Raw genomic sequence first — 22,520 nt, 5'->3', positions numbered from 1 at the left:
GTGATAATTTATATCGGTGTTTTTGGAAAGAAAATGCCCTAAAGACGCTCAACTTTTTGAGCGCCACTTGTCGTTCGGGACCGCGATACTCAATAAATTGAGCGCCACGACAGACGACAGTCAGCTGGCGCTCAAAAAATTGAGTGCCGGCCAGCATCTACACTCAATTTTTTGAGCGTTCTCCGTGACAGGTGAAGCCGGTACTGGCTGCCATTCTTGATGTTGTGTTCGTTGAAATACGTTAAACTGAGTTGAAACAGAAATGCAGGAAGTTGAATGCTACGTGGTACCTAAACTTTTCACAAACCCATGGCATCATGTCACATTTTCCGCTAGTAGTTTTATCGGTCTTTCGGATTCGGCACACCTCAAATAATTATACAAGGCTTGAATAATCCGTATGAATACTGTAATTGATATTCTCTGACTGTACTGGGAGAAGGGAATACGTGAATACAGAGATATCCACCCACCCTTGAATATTGGAGAATTATAGCAGGAAAAACTGTATTGCCACGGTTACAACTTACAAGGCCATCGGCCGCAAACAAACAAAAATACTATACAATGTGGGTTAGATTCACAAACATCATCAAGTGTGGAACACAGAGACGAGCAAAACAACATCACATTATCGCATGCCAGCCCGACCACATTGGAACCGGGTCCGGGTGACCTGAGACCGGAACCTGCGTCTTGCCAGCATACATCACAAAAGCAGGAGGCAGTGTCGTACTGCTTCGATCCAAAATATGCCATATAACAAATGATATAAACGACCTAAGCTCGGACTAAGCTTATCATTATCAAATCCTTAACATGTAAAAGACGAATGGAAACATCGAGTCTCAGACCAGCAGTAGCAACCATCACAGTAACAACATCACAAAGAACACGCGGCATTATCAGACAGCCGTTTTGTTATCGGGCTACAGGCGGCGACGGCGTGGTTGCAGACCAGCTGCGAGGTAGCGGCGTGCGGGCAAAAGGCGCGGGCACACCTCCATGTGGCCGTGCGGACAGATGCGCGGTCGGCGTCGCATAGTGGGCGGCATCGGGCTGTCCCGGGCCGTCGAAGCCGCACAGGTTGTCGGCGCATGTGGGCGCGCGCGGTCACCATGGCCAGCTGCTCACCGCCAGCACAGACTGCGCAGCGTCGCCGCTCCGCCGGCCAGAACACGCAGACAACCCTTCTTGCAGTCGCACAACACGTCGCCAAACTCATTCACCTGCTCCACCATGTTGTTGATGTCACCGAGTCGTTCGTGTTGTGGCTCGTGCCGTCGAGCATGACCTGCCCGATCGGACACAGGTCAGCGGCTTCTGCTCCAGCGAAGTCTTCATCTTAGTGACGTCTTGCTGATCTCCACAAAGGCTGAGCAGATGACCTTACCCACAGAGACGGCCGACGTCCTCGCCAGCGACCGCTTGGTTGAGCAGACCTGCCAGAAAAAGAAAAGCTGTTTGGTGATCTCAAACGATTTTTTTCTTTATGCAGTGGAACAAAACGGAAAATATGTCATACAACAGGAACTAAAAAAAAGATGCAGCCTAGGTCGTCTAAGAAATGGGTGCAACATTTATAAAATTCTTCATTGAATGAATCCTGCAAATGCTTTTGATAAAATGTGTGGTGATTATAAGGAGACCACTTTACTATAAAATTGCTCAGGATTCCATATCTGGACCTGTAAAAAAATCCTGACTGCACACCAACAATGAGCATTAAATCCAAAACCTCTACCAGGTACCTAGGGATAATTAAATTCTGATTCAGGAAAATATTTCACATCATACAAATAAAAACCTTTACTATATTGAAACTGAAAATGTGATGCTGATCCAGTGACCTAAGGGTCTCAAAGTATAATAATGAATTAATCGATTATAAATTTGGCGGTGAGTGCCGACTGGCGTCTGGCGGCCTAGACCTTGAGGCTTGAAAGTGGCCTTCCTTTTCCGTGGACTCCGATCCTCCAGATGGAAATGATATAAAGGGTCATTTTTATCTTATTTCATATGAGCGAGCCAGTCAGCAAAGTGGCTATCCTGTTTCAGCATTCACCCACACAATAGTTGACTGTCAGTCTGTCATGCTGTCAGTGTTGTGAAGTAATGAAGGAGTTGAGTTTTGTTGATTATAAATTGTGATGTTATGTAAAGGACTGGAAAATGAATGTGAAAACTATGGAAACATATTGGCAGAGTATTGTCACTTACTATCAGGACATATGGATAGAGAATACATTCAAATTAATAAGAAATGCCAAATATCAAGGTACTCAATCACTGATAGCAGTGGACTATCATATGTTTTAATGTCATTTATATGATAGTTAAGACTGAAACTACCTTTTACCTCACCATAACTAATGAAAAATTGTGTGAAGAAAACATTCACAGCCTCTTTGAAGCACTTAGACCACTAAAAAACAAAAATTTTCACGTAAATATGTTGTGTCTCCTTCCTTCAAAACATCATATCGGATGGCGCCACTTTCGTCGACAGTTACTTGTCTGCACGCAAATCGAGGAAAACGTGAATTGATTGACGTTTACGTGTTTCCAAATTTAAAATCACAGCATATTCAAACTTTTCAGTGTATCTTTTAACATCTAAGTACAACTAAAACGATAAAAACTTACCCTCAACACAAGGACGACGACAACCACGCGACCGGAGACGTCGCGACGAAATAAACAAACGGCGCCGCCAAATGAAAAATATTCTCCGATATGGGTAATGTGAAATTGAATCGCAATCATTTTGGGTAGTATGAAAAATGCTCTTTCCAACAGAACCCTAGTAAAAAACGTGAATGGACAAAAAATAACTTTTATTTCGACATAAATATTGGCCTGTTTTTAAGTCATCCTGGTATGCCGTAAGATTTCGACCTATAAATTGGTGTTCCCCCAATCATTGAAGCTTGAGCAGTGAAAAATATGAAAGCCTAATCTGTTTTGCATCATTAGTGATTCTCCTAGGGTGTTGCCATTTCTCCCTAGGTGTTGCGAGTGGCTTTTGCAAAACGTGTTCCTGAAACGGCTCAATTTTTTGAGCCCTCAGCATTACGCCTATGGGAGCCTCTGACGTCACACGCTCAATATTTTGAGCGCTCAATAATTTGAGCTTTTCCCCCTTGTGCGTGGGACTGTGATCTCCCCACAATGCATCTCTTATCTTTTCAACGCTTATCTCCCCATGTCCCGCCATGACGAACAGTGCAGCTCATCTGCAACAGACCACAGCAGTCAACAGACCACGCTATCCCCCTCCTTCCGTCCCCCAGGCCCCATCGGCGTGGTAACCTACCGACAGTGGATGAAGGCTGCTGGCTCGAGCTGATCATCTGCTGCGCGCTGTGGCCGTGCACGATGACAGACGCCGGACCCACGCTCGACAGCGAGGTCATGACCTGACCCGACATGTGACACGAGCCCACGTGACACCTCACTGACCGGCGACCGGCACGCGCGCGCCACTTCACCCAACCGAGACACGAGAACGTCAACGAGCAGCTGAGAGAGACGAGCCACTCTCCGTCTCCTCACCACCCGCAGTACGGCGGTCTGGCGTGACGTCACCGCCGAGCACACCAATAGGACGCCAGATAAGATAGGGCCCGCCCCCCGCCGGTCGGAGGGAGGGGGAGGGGGCTCCGCTGGTGACACGCGTGAGTGGGGTGATCTTGAATCAGTTCGCTAAGGTGTTTGTCTGTTCTGGAATGGAAGTGGTGTTTTCAAATTGTTGTCTTCTTGTTTTTGGTGTCGTGCTGGTTTGGCTGCGGCATTTTAGACTTTGACTGACGGACGTTTTCAAGGTCTTGGGTCACTGCAGAGTAGCGCAGCCTCTGCTGCCGTCTATGCGTCGCTGCCCCCTGGTTGCCCTTGTGTTGCCCGTTGGTTTTATAGTTCCCAGTGGCCTCGCCCGTTGGGGTCGTCGGCTTATAATGTACTTTCGTCGAAGCTTTCGTCGCCCAGAAAATTTCAGCTAAAGTATGTGCAATTGTGCAAGAATTTGGAGCAAACTACTTTCGAGTAGAAGCGGCCAGTACATCGTCAAAAGTTTCGTGTAACCGACCGGTGGGTAAAGAGGCGGGAAAAGTTGCCTTCCCTGCTGTTTCGGAGCACTGCATTGGAGCGGACTACAGCAAGAACTGGGCGAAAATTGCCTGCCCGGGGAGACAAATGGACACAGATCCGACCAAAATTTAGATACGTAACGATAGGCTCAAACTAAAACTATTAATTTCGAATAAACGTTTTTAATTGACCATTCAATCTACACTTACTTAGACATTAACGTTCTCTTGCTTGCTGATGCTATGCCGTCATAGGTATTTAGGTAATCTTGTATTTCGTGCCGTCATTTTGTATCACAAAAATAACGTTTTTCATTAGCAAATTATGTCAACATTCCTTTGGAATCTGACGATTTCAAAGTGATATAACATTGAAGCTCCTAAACACCATCCGCTACATGTTATTGTCCCGTACCTACCCACTAAAATTGACAGACAATCGGCGTGGTCAGTCACAGGCCCATGGCGATAGTGACTTACAAGCGAATGACTGCACGGCCCTTTTCCCCAAATAGCCAAGCAATCAAGAAAAACGTTAAAAAACAATGGAAATTGTCTTTGTGAAACAATCTCTGACAATCGGATGACCCTGCACCTCATCAAATAGCTGACGCCTGACACGTTTATCTGTGAAGGTGAGGTACTTTGATTCTCCTGAACTCATCGCATGTGCAAGTGATTTGGGGCGCGCAGTGGAAGAGAAAAAGGTTTTTTCCTAGACCGCATTTTTGGTACATATTGCCCCTGTTATTTGTGCGTTCTCTAAAATAAGCATTTTGGACGTGACAGCTTAACTTTCCTCTAGGGCAAGAACTTTCTTTGAGTGAAAGAGGATTTCCCGCCCGACCTTTCCACTTGCGATAACGAATAATCCGTATAAAGCGAGAGACTGCAACCGACGCAATGAAGGTATACCCACTGCGCTGAAAATAAGCTTCAGGCTGCTGAAACGCCACCTACCATGCAGCGTCGGTGTGGTCGCCAGCGACATCTGCTAATAGCTCGACCTGCAGCCTGCACTCTGCAGGATTCGGTCCGTGTGAGTGGGAGGTCTTTGTGCGGGAAATGACCTCTTTAGCTCTTACCTTCCAATCCTAGAACGGTGCCCTAGAATTGGTTTATTGGGTGAGCCCTTCGAACTACTGGACCCAAAGTAAAAATAACTACTCAGTCCATTGAGGTGATTCCTAACTACTCTGATTTTACATCGCAGGAGATCGCCAAAGGATTGCCTACATCTACCTTGAACGATGCATCCACATCGGTGGATGCATCCAAACTATCCGCTGACGTTCGACTTACGTGCGGCTCTCCTCGTTTGCTGAGAAGGAAGGGTAGAATCCAGTGCCGATTCCAGTTCCTCGATCCACATCGGCTGGTCCGCACTGCCCTCGGGAGAGCCTCTCTTTTCCTCTGGGGTGTATTCACGTTTCTGAACATTCGTAGAACGTATGGCGCTCTCCTGTTTCTTTGCTCCAGTCATCGTTACTGCATGACGCGCAGCGATCTTTGAGGCTTGGGTGTTCAGCGATGCCGCGGAATTAAATATCGACCTTCGAGTTTGGTACCGGTGGTACGACAACGGTGTTGGCTGGTGCCACAATAGCGAGCAAGGCCTCAGTCACGCACACTCACTGGTCACACTTCTGCCAACGTCTATCGATCACGGTGACGTTTTGGTGGCGACATATTCTGCGCCTCCGACCTTTCCTCTATTTTCGTTTGCTCTTTTCACGATCCTCTGCCTACGCACCAACGACCTGTATCCACTTTTCTGTTCGTGATTACGAGGGCAAAAAATCATGCATGATCTGGTTCAGGCACAACCACCGTCCACTTATGTGTCCACTGTCCAGTGTCCAATGTCCACTGTCCACTTTTCTCTCCAACTGCTCACTCGCTGGCTCGCTGAGTTATGGTGATCCCGCCACTTGCCATGACTCTCACCATTTCGCTCACTTCCCGCCTCACAGACTCTTACCTCTTCACTCCGCGACGCTCTCCGCTCTCTCACTGGCGCCGCTCTACCGCGGCCGAGACCGGTCAAGGTCACCGAGCGGCGGGGCGGAGTCACGCTGTCTGTCGACCAATCACAAGAGAGAGGCGGTGGGATGGTCAGGGCAGGCAGTTGATAGGTCAGGAGGGCCGAAAATATGCTGGAAATGTTCTGGGAAATGTGATATGCTGGTGGTTATTCGCAGCCCCTCCTGACAACATGGCGCGGTAAGGGGAAGGAGGGGTGAGGTGTGAAAAATCACTCACACGGCGAATTTAATGGCATTACTCAACATTCGTTCGTCGACTGTCACCTTCTAAAAATGTGTTCGTCAGAAACGCCGTCTCCTCTGGATTAGCTGAGAGCCCTGAAGGCTGAACTTCTTGATTCATTCAGAGGCTTGATAATTGGCTGATTTACATACGAAAGGGCTGCCGGTGTGGCGGTGTGCACTCAGATCTTGCTCAAATAAAGTTTTACTTAACGTTCCACGTGGCCCAAATTTCAGATGCGAGGCATGGCTATCGCTGAAATGCTTTGGACTGCTCGAAAAATGTTAATATTAACATATATTATTTTATCGTGTGTAGTGAGCATCCGCCTATTTGTCAACCTCATTTACTCGTGGGCACTGAACATATGGTTGCTCGCAACATATTTTGTTGTTAGGTACAATCATTCAAAAATTATGCCTTGCTGATTTTCCGGGAAGTGATACGTATCTTGAAAGATTTTATTTTTGTTTTGTTTTTTGTCCTCCATTAGGCGTCCGTTTTACCTACATTTTTATTTGACCGGCAATCGTGATGCTTAAATTCACTGGTGAGAATAAGCCGAAATCGATCGATGTCTTTGACAGAGGCAAAGTAGTTCCAACTAATATCCGGGCCCTGCCGCGCACGCATCATTAGCCCGGTGCCCTGATTATCCCGTCGGTTCGTGGATGTCCGTGCAGTGCTGCCACCTGCCGTCTGAAAACTAAACTCCCCGGTCCACCCCTGGGTCCACCCGCCTGCTCGCCGGTGGCGCCACCTGGGCCGCGCAGGCGCCCGCGCCGCTCCAGCATCGATCCCGGCGCTGGGCCTGACGTCACGGCGCGCCGGCCGGCCGCTGGTTGTCATAGTAACGTCGGGCGCGGCGGTCCGTCGGCGGCCCGGCTCAGTCGGCCCGGTCTGCTCACGCCACGGAGGGTCGGGGCGCGGCGCGCGGCATCGCGGCGCGGTCTATGGGGCGGGCGAGCGAGGTGAGCTTCGGTGCCGTGCGCGCGTGACCCCTGCCGTGAGCTGGCGAGCTGCGTGAGACTGACCTGCGCCATGGGCTGTGCGCTCTCCGCCGACGAGCGGGCCGCCATGGCCCGCAGCAAGCTGATCGAGAAAAACCTGAAGGAGGACGGCCTACAGGCGGCCAAGGATATCAAGCTGCTGCTGCTCGGTAAGTTCACGACCTGACCTGACCCGTGACCTGTCCATTCTCTCCCTCACCCCTGTAGTCCCAGCCGTCGTTGTCGACGCCGTCTGGCGCGTCGGCGGCGGCGAGATCGATATCGCCGCTCATGGTGCGTCGGCCGGCCGTGGGCGGATAAACAGCACTCGGAGCGGCCCGGCGCCGGGCTGGCCCCGAGCCAGGCCCGTCGCCGGCCCGACCCGGGGTGTGGTGGGCGGCCACCGGACGGTGATGGCCGCTCGCCGCCGACCGGCGACGCACGAACGACGCCGACGCCGCTCCGTGAGAGGGCGCCGCCAGGGCGGGTCTATAGAGTCAGACGGTCTTGAACAGCCGCGAACAAAGGGCTTCGATCACTACCTGGGATGCGTCAGAATTACCCAGCTCTGGGCTTGTCCAACTATGCTCTCTGTGCCCTTTTTCCTAAGTGCTGCGAGGATGCCAGCTTTCAGTGACGTCAGCTTTGTTCTCTTCCATCGTTCACGACGCTCTGTAATGGTTGGACCGACGTCTGGGCTTCGACTTTGTTCACAGATATATCAAATGTCAACTGTCCGACTGTCCATTAGTGTCAGAGTATCCAATGTTATTTGTGTAAGACATCCCAGCAGCGAATTCACAGGCATTTCTCGAAGTGTACCGTGGATATTTCTACCGCCGTTTGCTCATCAGAACCTCCCCGTGGTCGCCTGGGCCGCCGTAAGGCCTGGCTCAGAGCTTCGTGCCGCTGAAGCAGGGCCCTGAATGCGGCTGACGACAGCGGATATCGGTGAGATACCACTGACCTCGTACGAGACCGGAGTCGAGTCGGGACGTCCGGTGCGCACGGCTTCGTCAGCTTCCACGAGCATGTGGATAGGAAAGAACCCTGGCCCCGTGATTGTGCCTTGGGGAACCCAGGGCGACGTTTATGCTAGGATTTAGGGAAACCCAGGGAATGGCCCTGACGCTGGAATGATCGCTGGTGGCGGTAAATAATGGAACTATAAACGGGAAGGCTAGTAATGTGAAGCCCCACGCCGCTAGCTAGCGCGTATGCCAGGTGAAATCCCAATCCTTTGACCGAGGTAGTATTTCTGACATGGAACCTGTATCGTATATTGTTTCACGGCTCGTTAGTCATCAAAGCCCAGCAAGTTAACAACCCGCCTGTGAGCAATATAACGCTGGTCTTTGGGCAAGGAAGCCCAGCATGATAACTGATGGGCCACATTTTGTCTGCGTCATTTCTGACACATTGTCCGTGAGCATATTCAATCATACTCCCAACCCGTGGTGTCAGGTCTCGTCAAGGTTGTGTCAACGCAGGTCGACCCAGCGCGCTCTGCTCTGCGTCCGTTGTGTGTTGATACGTGAGAAATAGCCGCGCGCCAAACAGTCGGCCTGAACAGGCCCCCATTTGTACGTGCTTGTCGGCGTTTGGCCGTTTCGGGCTGCTCCACCGGTAAACGAACCCCAAAACGACGCAGCAGAGGCGGCGGTGGCGGCGCACGGCGCGCGTGACGGTCGGCTCCAGAAGAAAACGTCCATGAAATGTCAAATATTTTAGCCGATATGCGGCGGTTTAACTCCAGCCATGTGAATAAATATGTCTATCCTCTGCTTTATAGTTAAACTTGACATCGGGTCACCTCCTTCGACTGTAAAGACGAAGAAAACATTGAATAAAACACACTAACGCACTGATACCGTTCCTGTTCCAAGATGGCCGCTGAGAGGTCCGGTCCGGTCCGGTCCGGTCCTGTATCCTGTATCCTCCGTCTCGCAGGAAGTGCAGTTTCCGGCGGTGTCAGCGTCCCTACGGCCGCGGCGTGGTAAATATACGGCTGTCGTATCGGATTGGACGTGCTGGGCCGGGGGCCATTGACGCGCTACACCTGCGTGTCTGGCCTGATCTGCCCCGTCACCGTGCTGAGCCTCACGGGGGGAGTGCAGGAGTAGAGGTGTGGTGCCGGGGAGTGATTATCGAGGAGGGAGCTACTGCTCTGTCTGCTTCAGCCGGGATGCGTCTTTAGTTGGAAGACTTGAAGGCATCATGAATAAGGAATCACTCATCATTGGAACATCACCATTGACTTATGTAGTTGACTCATAGCTTATGTGAAAACCTTTGAGGACAAACAGTGGCCCTGTTTGCTTAAATCAGAATTCAGGCTCACAAGCTCACAGCCGGTTGGTAAATACGCTGTGACCTTCAAACTGCTCCACAAGGACAACCCACTGAAAATTATTCCCCGCGCTATGTGCGGGGCATGTGGGCCCTCTGTCGGGCTTGCTACGTCCCCACCCGACATATTTGCGGTACGAGCTCGTGTTATTCTTTCCATTGCCAGCCGCGCCACGGCCGATGCGGCCGTCGGAAGTGCCGACGGGAAGTGGGAGCTCGGCGGCCGGAACGCACTGGCTGGAGTGGCGCCAGTGAACTCCAGTCGCAAAGGCCTGAAAACCTCCCGGAGCTGGACTGAAATACTACGAGGAGCATTGGTACTAGATTGGACGCATTTCTCAAAAAAGAAAATGAATAGAATTGAAGGTCAATACTGGTAACGACATGTAGAATGTAGATACTTTATGCACAGGGTGAATGGTTCTCCGAATACTGCATATTAAACGTTGATTGTTATATTTACTTTTAAGAGGCAATGTTGTGATGTGTGATATGACACTGGGCTTGGTCACTGTCGTGATACGAAATGTTTCTCAAAGTTGTAATTATTGATTCTCATGGTGGCATATCTACTACGGCTTCGGTTACCGGCAGGAATAGGCGACCTCCTGGAAAAGGCTGTGTCTTGTTGGTGAGGGAAGTACCAGCTTGCTGTTAAGGCAATGTGGATGAAGATGGATTGATCCGCTCATAGCTCAGTGTAGCGCAAAACTGTCAGCTGGTAAAATCCCGAGCCCGGCTCGCTCGTTCGATACATGACGGATGATAGTTTGCGGTTGGCTGCGGGGGTGGGGTTGGGGAGGATGGGGGGGGGAGAGAAGGCATTGTGGTCGGTGAGTTGGACGGCTGTGTCCGGCTTCGTGGGATCCAAACTTCAAATTCAACTTCTCAAAACTACTGAGAATCCCCGCTCGGAGAACGGTGCAGTTTCGATACACAGATATTTATACGCGCAGTTTTGGTCCAGCTCCCCGGTACAATGACTGTTACTATATAGTTAGTGTAGGAGAGCAGACCCCGTCAACATCCATTGATTAAAACCGTGGAGAATAAATTTTGCAGACAATGTTTTACCGAGGGGTAGACATTTTCGTGGTTACGCTACAGTTTCTGGGAATAACTGCATTGGTACTAAATTCACTAACAATGTTCGTATGACATTTTTATTGCGGTGTCAATAAAGCTCATAACCATTTTATCAACAGCATTAACAACATTATTATCTCTGCTTGCTCACTTTGCTCATTGCTGTATGTTTTGGCTGGTTCTGCATTTCACTTCATTTTTCGTCAAGTCATCTTATTCGTGGCTTTCCTTGACATTAAAATTAAACGATAAAAATAGCAGCCTATGCTGCGGCAGGGTAAATCAGACGACGTTTTAATGCGTTAGGCTATGTTTGAAAAAGTAGCATGTATGAATTGATTTGTCAGTTATGTTTATCTCGGTACACAGTACCCAAAGCATTCTTCCTGACCTTGGTTAACCCTTTCTGACATTGCATAACTGGCTGCAGTTTTAGCTCATGATAACCTTTTTAGTATGTATATAAGAAATATTTTTAAATGTAGCCTGATGCTCATCATATATTAGTTAAGTTTTAAGCGAAATAGACAAAGAGAATAATATTTCGACCACGGGTCATCATCAGATTCGAATAGGAAAATCGAGCAGCCCAATTGGGCTGCTCGATTTTCCTATTCGAATCTGATGACATCTGAATTCATCTGGCCTTTTCGACTACATTCTTCCATTTTCTCATCGCAATATTCAGACATTCTTTTCTCCCTGTTCCTTTATTGGCCCTGACAGCGTCGCGGCGGCGGCGGTGGCGGTGACCGTCCCCAGCTAGCGACATCACCCGTCCCCAGCCCGTCGGCGGCGCGACGCCGGCTAATGGTCCTGTCTGTCGGGGCGTCAGCGCTCGCCCGTCATCCGTCAGGCGTCATCGAGCGTGCTGACGTCTAGGCGATATGACAGACGTGCCATTGGCTGCCTCGTGTAGGGCTGGCGTAATAATTTGCTCACGCGGGATGTCAAGATGAGGGACATTATCATTATGATGAGGGACATCATTAGAATCACTCTCCTGAAGATTTAATTTGTCACATAATACTCATTTCGATTTCGGTCACTTTTCCGCCAGATTTTGACATTCTTCATTCTGCAGGATACATTACTCTGTTGCTAATGCAATTGAATGTTCTTTGAGGCTACCGATGCTGGTTAAACCTAGTTATGATTCATCTTGCGACGTTACTCTATTCTTGAAACAGTTATATCTTGAAACAAACAATCATGTGTGTATCCCCTTCCACAAAGTCAAGAACTGCTCACCGCAGCGTCAACCCTCCAGCAGCGCCATTATCGTTTTGATGATTAGACTGGAAGCGGCGTGCCGCCCCAGGGCGAATTAGTGCGCTGCCGGCCGCGGTGTGGTCTCTTCAGTGACCTCAGTTGCTGGGCACACTTACCCGGATGTTGCCCGTAGCAACAGCAGCCGGCCGTCGTGAGCGCAACAAGCAGAGTACGGACCCATTCCTGTACCCATTTACATGCAGGACTCGGCTGTCGTGTTTCGTGCTCTGAATGACGTCATTGCATGGGCTTGGAATATCATATCCGTCATGGTTGTCACTAATCAGTCATCAGAGGTCATTTTCAATGTAATGCAAATTTACTGTGCTGTATTTAATGATCTAAATTGGACAATGTCATAGTGACATATAACATTTTTGCTATGACAAATGTTGCAATGTTTTGGTAACACCGTCGTTCAATGGCTGTCTGCAATTCAAGTACGCTGCCGATCTTTTTTTCTCGTCCAGTGTCGTCGATCTAACAAACAACTGCAATATCCGCCGCTGCGAGCAGCCGTGTCGTAAAACATACTGACACATATCACCGTAAAATGGAGGATGATGCAACACCACCGGACTTTCTACCAAATGTCTGCCGTAGATCTGGAGAGGCTCAGACACAGCCGCCACCGATAGCTCCGTCGGCTTTATGAGAACCATCGCGGGGGCGGCTGAGGACCGGAAACGACGTCATCGGTACACCGGAACCGCGATAAGGACTGCGGTGGTGGTGGCGGTGGTGGGGTCTCTTCACTGAGCTCTATTCGTCCAACTGGAGAACGGACAGCGTTGCTGACTTGACCTGACTAGGCGGAACGTAGGGCAGGGTGTCACCTGTCTGGTTACGAGTCTGGACGGGTCAGGTCACGTGGATTTGCAGACAGTGGTGGGGTCAGACGGGACTGATTTCTTACTCGTCAGCGTCTGCGAGGGGAACGGAAGGTTGAATTTTGGTGACGTCTGTGGTTGCTAGTTGTTGATTTCAAGCGTGGCAGTCCATGCACCCGTGATGGAGGTCGTAACCTGATTCGACTGGATGTTGCTGTCACAAGCATGTGCCTTTGTGTCCTCGGAGAATCGGAGCTGCCAGTGCAGTGGTGGTCAATCCCTGAATGTATGCTGCGCTACTCCGCTCGGCCTATCGCGGCGGGACGTGGTAGTTAAGACTCCTGTTCATAGGTGGCGCTGGTAGTCGGCGCCTGAACGATGCTGTACCGCAGTGCAAGGAAAGGAACTGGGCTGGGACTTCCGTTCGGTGTTCAGAACATATCGCGATGCGTTTGGTTTATTGCACAATTTGAGTTCTATTTTTTGCTAGTAGCCGGTCCACTGCAATGCAGAGAACCAACAAGCTGGTGTCTTCATATACACGAGTATCATTGAACAACTAATCAGATTGAACGTGCTAGTCGCTACTGCATATGTCTGAGAATAGCCAGCACTACACAATAAAACAGCAGGTATAATAACAGCTCACACCGAACGCGCCGCAGCCGACAATCCGCTGATGCTGTTTCACTCTCGTCTACCTACATCTTATTTCATCGGGCGTAGATGAGTTTCATGCAGATCAGCAGGTTTGCCGTAGATATCGTACCAAATGCTGTTCCTCGATGCTACAATATCACTGGTGAACATTCAAGCTTTTTGTTGTCGACCTTACAACAAGCTTAGAGGCCTTTCGATATCTGTAGAGTCGGCAGCCACTATCTACGACAATGACGTCATGCAGTGAGGATGGCGCTTTCTTTCTATGGTCAGCTGCCGCTGAACTGCTAGTACGCTCGCTCCGATAGCTGGATATCCAGGTCTCTCTCTCTCTCTCTCTCTCTCTCTCTCTCTCTCTCTCTCTCTCTCTCTCTCTCTCTCTCTCTCTCTCTCTCTCTCTCTCTCTCTCTCTCTCGTTCACCCAGTCTGCCAAAATAGCAAACAAGAACCATAGTTTTCATTACGCTGCTTTTGTAGTCATTAGGTATAATCTGGCTGGTAACAATCACGTCCGAACCCTCGTTGTTAACCCGTGACGCTTTCGGACTGATTGTTTTCTGATCCTGTTCAAGAATGCTCTGTTGACACTGATTGAGGACGAAAGAGGAAATGACGTCTTACGTCATGATGACTTTTTAATCACCGAGACGATGAAAATTGCTTGTTTATGGTGATGTAACGTTCGTTTTTAGCGCCTGGGTGGGCTGGTGCGCTCACACCACTAGCGATGCTGCTTCTTTAATGATTCACCGGCGCTGGACGGGCGCTTTCAGAGGCCGCCATCGCCCTGTCGATCGACAGTGATTGATCTCTCAAGAGCTCTCCAGAAAAAGCGGTCCCTCATCCGGCTTTGATCTTAATTTGACCTTCGGCGGGCCGTTCGGCCGCTGCTCGATGGTCAGGGGAAGCTCCTGTGCTCTAGATTCGTCCGATGAAGTAGGCTAAGCACGGAGAAAAGTGGAGCGTGGTGCTGATAAGATAGAGAAGCTGGAGCAGCACGAACTTTAGAGTTAGCTAATTTATCAGGATCTGACGGGATTTCAGTGTTGGTAAAGTTGGACGTCGTGGGTCTTTATTCAGCTCTACCTTAGCTATGCATCATTAGCCTGCGTCATGATCATCGCCATTTTTGCTCAGTGGCATGGTCTCTACCTATCGTGAAAAGTAACTTTAAATGTGAGTTTGGGTGATAATAGCTGCGGAGTGCATACTTTGATACAATTATCTCTGTAAATTGCCTCCTTGAACACTGACTATTTTTGTCGCCTGTTGGTGGATGCTACTGTAGAAATTTAGGCGCGCTACCCTTGATAACAAAGAGTCTTCCTTACAGCCAATTTCAGTGATATACATTGACTTCAAAGGATCCGTTCTCAGTGACCCTTTGCAATAACGGTGTAATATTTTCCGCGCGGAACACTCGAGCCTGACCTGGCCGCTGCAGCGGCTGTTGGGGCAGGCAGGGGACCTTTATGAGTGCGCTCGCGGCTGTACCAGGTACGAGCGGGCGCTAATCTCTGCCGCCGCCGCCGCCGCCCCGGGGCGGGGGCGGGGGCGGCTGATGGTAGCGGCGGCGGTGGCGGCACCGTGTCCCAGATTCCTGCCGCCACGCCGACAGAGGTATTGAGCGGCCCGACCCGGCTGTTTCACCGCACTCGTCAACAAACGTTCCCTGCCACCCCTCCCCGACTCCGGCCCCGGCCCCGGCCCGCGACCCTCACACAGCACCGGGCACCGTACACAGTACCTGCCGCCCCCTCTCCCTCCGGACGAGAGGAGTGGGGAAGCGCTGCGCAGCTTGATAGTTCAATCGACTGGCAGGTTTCGGTGGCAGGCGTTGCTCGATTGACTTCTATTGGGTGGGGAACTGATGGAAAGTTACAGCAATTGAACATTGAAATCCAAAGCGGATGTTTGCGAACGCTGGTGTGCTTTATGTAGACTGCACGGTTTAATTACCTACTTTTAAGTTTCAATACTTTGAATGTTTGAAAGCTTGGTGTCTACATATGCCGACTTAGTTCGTAAAAGGTTTTATATTTCATTTATGCTAGTTGGAATGAATCTTGTTTGTCTTACGATTGCAGGAATTTCAAACCAGCAGTGCTTTGTTCTTTGCAAACATGCAGTGAAATAAAACCGCACAGGAGGAAACTTCAAACGCCATTTCGTTTCCCTGGCATGCCAGCTACCTAGCATTTGTTAACTATCCTAAAGATAATCAAGGATAGACACATTTTGTCATTTTAGTTCCCTGTCTCATAACCGGATATTGAAACAGCCTGGGGCCCTCTATCGAGCCAGCCAGTAAACGGGACCACCGGCTGCTTTCAGCAACTGCTGGCAAACAGCTGAAATATTAACGCTGCGTGTTCGGCCGCGATCCGTTTCTCGCTGTGATGACAGTGCGATGATTAGTGTGTTGATCGCTGACGTCACACCACTCCGCGTGTGACGTCACCCTGCTCATTGATCGCGACCATTTGTCGGATATAGCCGACAAATTGACGAGAAGAGGGACGGTACTGTGTTGATGTCGGGTTCAGCGGTCTCGGGTTCTGTAGATAATTAAAGGAAGGGTGCCACCTTCCGAAATTTTTGTTCTATGAATCTATTTTACTTATTTGAATTTTTGGACGTGGTTAGCGCGTCCACAATATACAAAAAACCGAAACATTGCATTTAATACATTGGCCAAAAAAAGATCGTTGTTTATATCACCACTACAACTCAAGGTCGTTTGATGTGGCAGCTAGGACGGCTGGCATATCCTGTTGTCATGGCAACATATCATTCTGCCATTTGCATTGATGGCGCAACTGAGACAAAAAGATGAACAAATAAAAAGGAATAATAAATAAATAAATTATATAGATTACACATGTTACGCGGAGATACGTCAAAAGAACATCAAATAAGTCGAGTAAAGGTTTTTCCTTTACAATGCTTAAGAGATCTATGGAACCCTTCACCCTTCATGCAACTTACTAGAAAAACTTCCCAATTAAAATTTTAAAACTTAAGTGTATACCATAAAGAAAAAATATACCCTTTCAAAATGATAAAACATGCTTCAAAAGTATAACTTTTATACATACCTTTGCTGATTTCATGTTTTATAAAATACCCTTAACACGACGAGGAAATAGTGCTGAAGATTTTTGCCTGCCCGAATGCTGGCAGCAAAACTCGCAAATGATAACTTCACGTGCGGATTCAATGCTGACCGTCTCGAGCATAGGTAAGTGAAGCCGGTTTTTAGGTTCATGTGAGGCTAATCTTGTAAAAACTGCGTTGTGTCCAAAAGGTGGCACCCTTCCTAAAATAGGTGTATATAAAATAGGTAAATAGGTGTAGCAATCATCAGTTTTTTTAATGCTGGTCGATGTCTATTTGCTGTCGGTGATTGATCCAAAGGTCAAGGTCCAGTCAAAAAGTCAATTTAGCGCAACCGAATTAACCAAATGGAGCTTGGTTGTCAGATACATCACACAAGCTGAGATCTTACCAATAAGTTATTGGCCGAACATTCTATCGAAATGTTTGAAGGCGTCGGACTTTAGTACGTCGAAAACCTCCGTATCAAGGTAGTCCTGCCTGGGCTGACGGTACGGTTATTGTGACTTTTCTCGGAAAGTCTGAATAGAATTTACCATAGGGACTTTGCATGGCATGTGTTGCATTGATAAAATGGTATTTCGCCGTTTCAGTCTCTGCGTCGCCAATGCGATGTCTGTCCGCAGCTAACAACCGTCACTGTGCAATACATGCCGCTGCCACTAACTAATGTATGATTTATATGAGCTTTCAGCGGGGTTCACGGTCACTAGCCTTTCGCAACGGCATGTGCCTCGTGCAATTTATTTAAATTAATTCGATCTTCAGGGAATCCGATGCGGAAAGTCAGAGTCGTTCTTCATGACTTCAGAAATTCCACTCGTACACTGACACATCCGCATTGAGCTGTCAGAATAAAGTGATACATGAGCTAAACTCTGGTTTCGACGACTCCTGAAGCCACATCAAAGTATTTCTTTAAGCTGCCCACAGCAGCTGGAGAGAAATGCGGATACATAACAGCCTCACTTCCTCACGGAATAGCATTTTCACTTAATCGTGCTTGCTTGGAGAACGAATGATGCGGAGCCTGGTATAATTCCTGAGGATCGCTCAACGGGTTGCTATGTGCTGGTTCGCCCAGGTGGTCCCCATTTTCTCACACATGTCCTTCAGACTATCTGGCGTTGTTTATGTGGCCAGCTGTGGATATGGTGACTCAACGAACAAGGCCAGTGCTTTGGGACCGAAGTTGAATAGAACTGCTGCTGAGGGACAGGGAACTATCAAGATTGTATTGGGCTTTGCCGATACTAATTATACGAAAATTGCTGCATTTCTTTGATATTTCAACATGATTTGTCGCAACCCGTAGCAATACCTCCGTATCTCAACTCACTCTCTCGGATAAATGCCTGCTTATTTCTGTTGCATTGAATCTGATCCAGCTAACCGGATGCTCTTTCATCGACTCTGTATTGTTTTCTGCCTCACCGCCGTGGTCGTACGTTTCCGACGGCCGACGGTGAGCAGTGAGCACTTTCCGGTGTCGACCTCCCCTCCCCGCGGCGCCGAGCTGCGCGGAGCACTCGGACCAATTGGCACGTGCCGCTGCGCCCGGGCCATTTGTTTCGGCCCAGTCAGCAGAGCGGCCCTGGGGCTCTGTCCTCAGATCTACCGACCGGCCGGGAAGGCTCGGTCGCTGGCTGCACAGCTCGGCCCGGGCAGGTTATCCATCCCAGATAGGCACAAGGGAATCCACACGCTGAGATGAAAATAACGGTTCCAGGAACATAAACGTTTATTAAATATTCAAGTAAATCGGCGCTGACATAGTGCGCATGACAAAAAGAAGTTAAGAGCCGATCTGCTGGGAAATAATATGCAACCCTATTCTATTATTTATATGATGCATAGTATTAAAGCCGCGTCTGTTAGTCCATAGACGCTTTGAAATTTTCCCGCCAAAAACTACGTTAGTTGACGTACTGCAGCTTATTGCAGGTAGCAGCGGCACTATGGGGTACTTAACTTTGTGTACATTTCAGCAAGACTCTTGGAAGGGTGCACTAAACCACACTAGTGGTGAGGCTTTTATGCATCGCTTGGAAGCCTTTATCAAAAGACGCGCCTTGTAAGGGTGGCGGTTGGCTTCCTAAGCGGCTACATTTTCTTGTATTCCTGCTCACGCACTGCAGGCATTGACACTACGTGTTTGCTGTGCTCTAGTGGTTCTACTGCTATCATTGTGTGGTCGAACTTTTGAATATGACACAAAGACAATCATCATGCTCACAACGAAGTGCGTAAAATTGGTACCATTTGAACCTACTTCCTCAACGTTTAATGCGTTTCACCTAGCGTCTGATTCGCTCAACCAGCGAGGAATAGAAACATCCATATTTAACCGTACCCTGCTTCACTTGACATCACATTACACATATCACTTGCAATCGTCTGCGACTTCCTTACAACTCACCTCGCCGAAATAAATAATTCACGGGGCGTGCACACCGCGGCCACACACCAGTTGCGTCGGTTGGGTACAGGGACCCGCAGTTGCTACTGTACACATATATTACCAATTTAGAATTGCGCTATTATTTGCTTAGTGCTGGCCATTAGAGAAAGGAAATGTAGCGCAAAGTATGGAGGAATAACACATGTTTCCTCCTAGGACGTATGTTTTTTATAATTCCTCTTACCGCAACAGATATTCTTCCAAAACTACAATCGTGCTATTTTTCCGCGCCGGTTGCCTCCCCAGAGCCCGTCCTTGGTATCGCCACTAGCTTCCGTTCCCGCTACGTGAATGAAAGTCACGTGACTACTACAGGTTTGCGCTCAGTACTAACACACCTAGCCCGAGGGCCGGTCCGTAGCGGGGAGGGGTAGAACGCCTGAGCTCCAGCGCAGTGGAGGTGGTGGTGGCCCGTATCATAAAGAGGCAACCGTAAGCAGAACTACAATTGCCGCAGTATAAGATTATGATCAAGTTTTCTTTAAATGTATTGATTGACAAGATAGTGCAATGCTTATCCGATATAAGAAAACGGTGTCCAAGGCCTTGGAAGAACTATAAAACATATTCAGCAACGTATAAATTTCTGATACAGGCCATGAGCTTTCACCTTGCCTTCGGGGAGGACCGCTCAGGAAGCCACATATCGAACGAATCGAGGCCTCGCAGCGCGGCGCGGCGGCAAGGAGGTGGATAAACCATCGCCAGACTATCTTTCGGTTACTTATGTTTCCAGAAGAAGGAGGGGGGTGGGGGGTGGAGGGTGAGGGCTGTTTTCAACCCACTCACCAATTATTTCCTTATTAACTTATAGCTTACCGAAAAAATGTAACAATGGTGGCAGTCACGAGATGTAGCGAAGAGTGCCTCAGCCACACCGGTGTTGAGTAAACTTTAACCCTCGCCCGCACATGGGGGGGGTGGTTGCCACCCCCCCCAGGTAGTCTTTCTGCTCTGCACTCAACATTTTTAGAGCTAGAAGGCTGATTTTTGGTATAGCTGCTCCTCTATCCTTTCTTAATGTCCACTGAAAATTTCTAGTTTCTGTGATTTTTGGTTTTGGAGATATGACCTTGTTTTTCAGGTCATGTCATGACCCAAATGGCCAATTCTCAACATCTTGCGTTTGCCATGGGCCTTATGAGCTTTTGACACCCTGATTTCGGCCTTTTTTGCCAGTCTTACCTCCTACCTATCATGGAACATGTTGTTCGACGATGTACAGGGGTCAAGGTCAGGGTCAAGGTCAACCTAGGTCACCTAAGATAATTGCGTTTTAGGCGAGCTGAATTTACTTTTTTTGAAGTTTTTTGACTGCATTTTTGGTAAAAGCTTCTCAGATCATGATTTCATGTAATATGGACCCAAAAACAATCGGTGCACACATCAGTATACACACAGACACACACAGACATACAAACACATATAATTGACCTTGACCTAACTTGACCTGAAATGACCTCAGCAGCAAAATTCTGGTCGGGTAGTGTGACAAAGAGGTTCTAGCTGGCTTGGCACCAGAAAACAGCATCGTCATCGGTATTTGATAAGCAGCACACTTGATATCCAACGGTGACCCATAACAGCAACATTTTTTAGTTTGACCTGACCTGGAAGGTCAATGACTGACCTGAGAAGGTAAAACTGGGTATCATTGGATTCGTCTCTTCCCAAAGAATCTTTTTGGTCTTTACTGCTAAGCTCTATCTCCAACAGGAACGAAATGGCGCGGGGGGTGGCAACCACCCCCCCCCCCCCCATGTGCGTTCTAGGATGGGAAAATGGCATGTGCGGGCGAGGGTTAAGCATTGGAATTCAGGCCAGTGATCCTGAAGCATTATTTTATTTTTGTCGTGCATAAGCTGGGATGACGTGGTCCAAGTTAATTGCGAAGAAACGGTTTTAGTTTCAGAACATTTATGAAGCTAGTCGCGCCAAATAGTATACGTTTGTTGCAAAATGTCAAGCAAAATGTCAAATAGAATGTTGACGTGCTATCCAGATGTTTGAATTTATTTGACACAAGAAGTCAAAAAGTGGCATCGTTAGTCATCTTGCATACCTATAAATCGATTCTTCACCTTGGTTCGAGCTCAATAGTTCTTTTCGCGGATGATCGGTTTCGTTTTCTTTTCTTTGGGAAGGGGACAGTTTATGAGCCAGTAACCACCCTCCCCAGTCCCCCAAACAACAGGGGAAAGTTGAGCATGGGTAGAAAAGGCGAACCTCTTCTTTTCCCGGGCGCGGCGAAGAGTGAGCTCTTTTATTTACTCCATGGCATGCATACTTATGGCAAAGTTTTTTCCTCCATCAAAAAGTGACTGTTTTAAGCATTCCAATAACTCAAGTTTTCTATCACGGAAGAAATCATTTTATCCTTCAGATAATCTGCAAATCATTTGGAACTTGTGTAATCAACAAAGAAAAAAACAATTTCCTACCATTTTTATTCAGCAGAAACAAGCACAGCTCAGTTTGGTTTTCGACAGCGGAGACAACAATGGCTTATCCGGCTCATTTTCCCCCAGGTGAAAATGGCTCATCTTGCCCCGCCCGTGGCCATTTTCGATTAATGACACCCGCTAAGGAAAATAACCATGCACCGCAGACAACAACCATCTCATTTTAAAGGCAAAACATGTCTTAGTTATCAGGGGCGATACCACATGTTACGGGTGCTGAGCTTGAGAACGTTGCCGTCTCACGTGAAAGACTGCAGCATCGTAAGCGAACGGGACATGGAAGCTCAAGTCAAGCGCCATAGGAGCTGAGAAACATGGGGTGGCTAAACTTGCCCCTTGGCTCATCTTACCTCACTCTCCCCTATTTGGGGCTCTCAACCTTGATTTGTTAAAGTTATTTGTCTATTCATTATAAAAGCTGTCAAATTTGCCGTATCATTAAACTTCTATTGAGTTTGTATTTCACACTTATCTAAAATGAACAATTTTATCACTGGCCTCTTTTATGAATGGATGGTCGCATGAATGAACGAATGAATAGCTCTACGTCATTTGAGCATCAGCTGAAATCAATCCTAAAATTTAATCTACCAGTCTGCAACGAAAAGGTTTAAAAACCAGTGCGAGTTAGGTGCAGTTTCTAATCTATGCCGTTTTTTTATTAAGTGTCTCATAGCTCCTTAATCTTGAGCCTCTTCTCTCACGATTCATTTTATGTGGTGCTTACATTGCTCAAGAAGTTATAGTATTCGAGCTCGTTGGTCTTAAAAACTGCTATCGAAGTAAATTAAAGTGCTTCGGGCTTCGGCACTTAGAAACCAATCGATATTTAACCCTCACCCATTTAGGCATTTCTTTTCAGCGTCTTACATCTAGCGGAGGGGCGTAGAAGCCCTCAGTCATTCGGCCCTTGATAAAAAGAGCCAGAGCTTCGCTGAAAA

General features: G+C 48.2%; 2 protein-coding genes across 5 annotated transcripts in view; one reads left to right on the top strand and one right to left on the bottom strand.

Annotated features, from left to right (window-relative positions):
• LOC122389716 (hepatocyte nuclear factor 4-gamma-like) overlaps positions 1-6,114 on the bottom strand; it is a 28,835-nt gene extending 22,721 nt beyond the window's left edge. For 2 of the 4 annotated variants that reach the window (XM_043382015.1, XM_043382016.1), the window contains exon 1: positions 5,388-6,114. In XM_043382015.1, the coding sequence (XP_043237950.1) occupies positions 5,388-5,568 (181 nt within the window). In that variant the 5' untranslated portion in view covers positions 5,569-6,114. Of the gene's footprint in view, positions 1-3,316; positions 3,568-5,387 lie in introns of those variants that run through there. The other 2 variants (XM_043382017.1, XM_043382018.1) reach the window with 2 other exon arrangements.
• A 996-nt stretch (positions 6,115-7,110) lies between these two features.
• Positions 7,111-22,520, top strand: part of LOC122389715 (guanine nucleotide-binding protein G(o) subunit alpha) — a 49,983-nt gene continuing 34,573 nt past the window's right edge. Inside the window, exon 1 of the mRNA XM_043382013.1 lies at positions 7,111-7,512. Within this exon, the coding sequence (XP_043237948.1) occupies positions 7,395-7,512 (118 nt within the window). The 5' untranslated portion in view covers positions 7,111-7,394. The remainder of the gene's footprint in view (positions 7,513-22,520) is intronic.

Source organism: Amphibalanus amphitrite, unplaced genomic scaffold, assembly GCF_019059575.1.
Source record: "Amphibalanus amphitrite isolate SeventyFive unplaced genomic scaffold, NRLGWU_Aamphi_draft 000369F_arrow, whole genome shotgun sequence".
Taxonomy (NCBI): Eukaryota; Metazoa; Arthropoda; class Thecostraca; order Balanomorpha; family Balanidae; genus Amphibalanus; species Amphibalanus amphitrite.
This window is presented reverse-complemented; position numbering and strand designations above follow the sequence as displayed.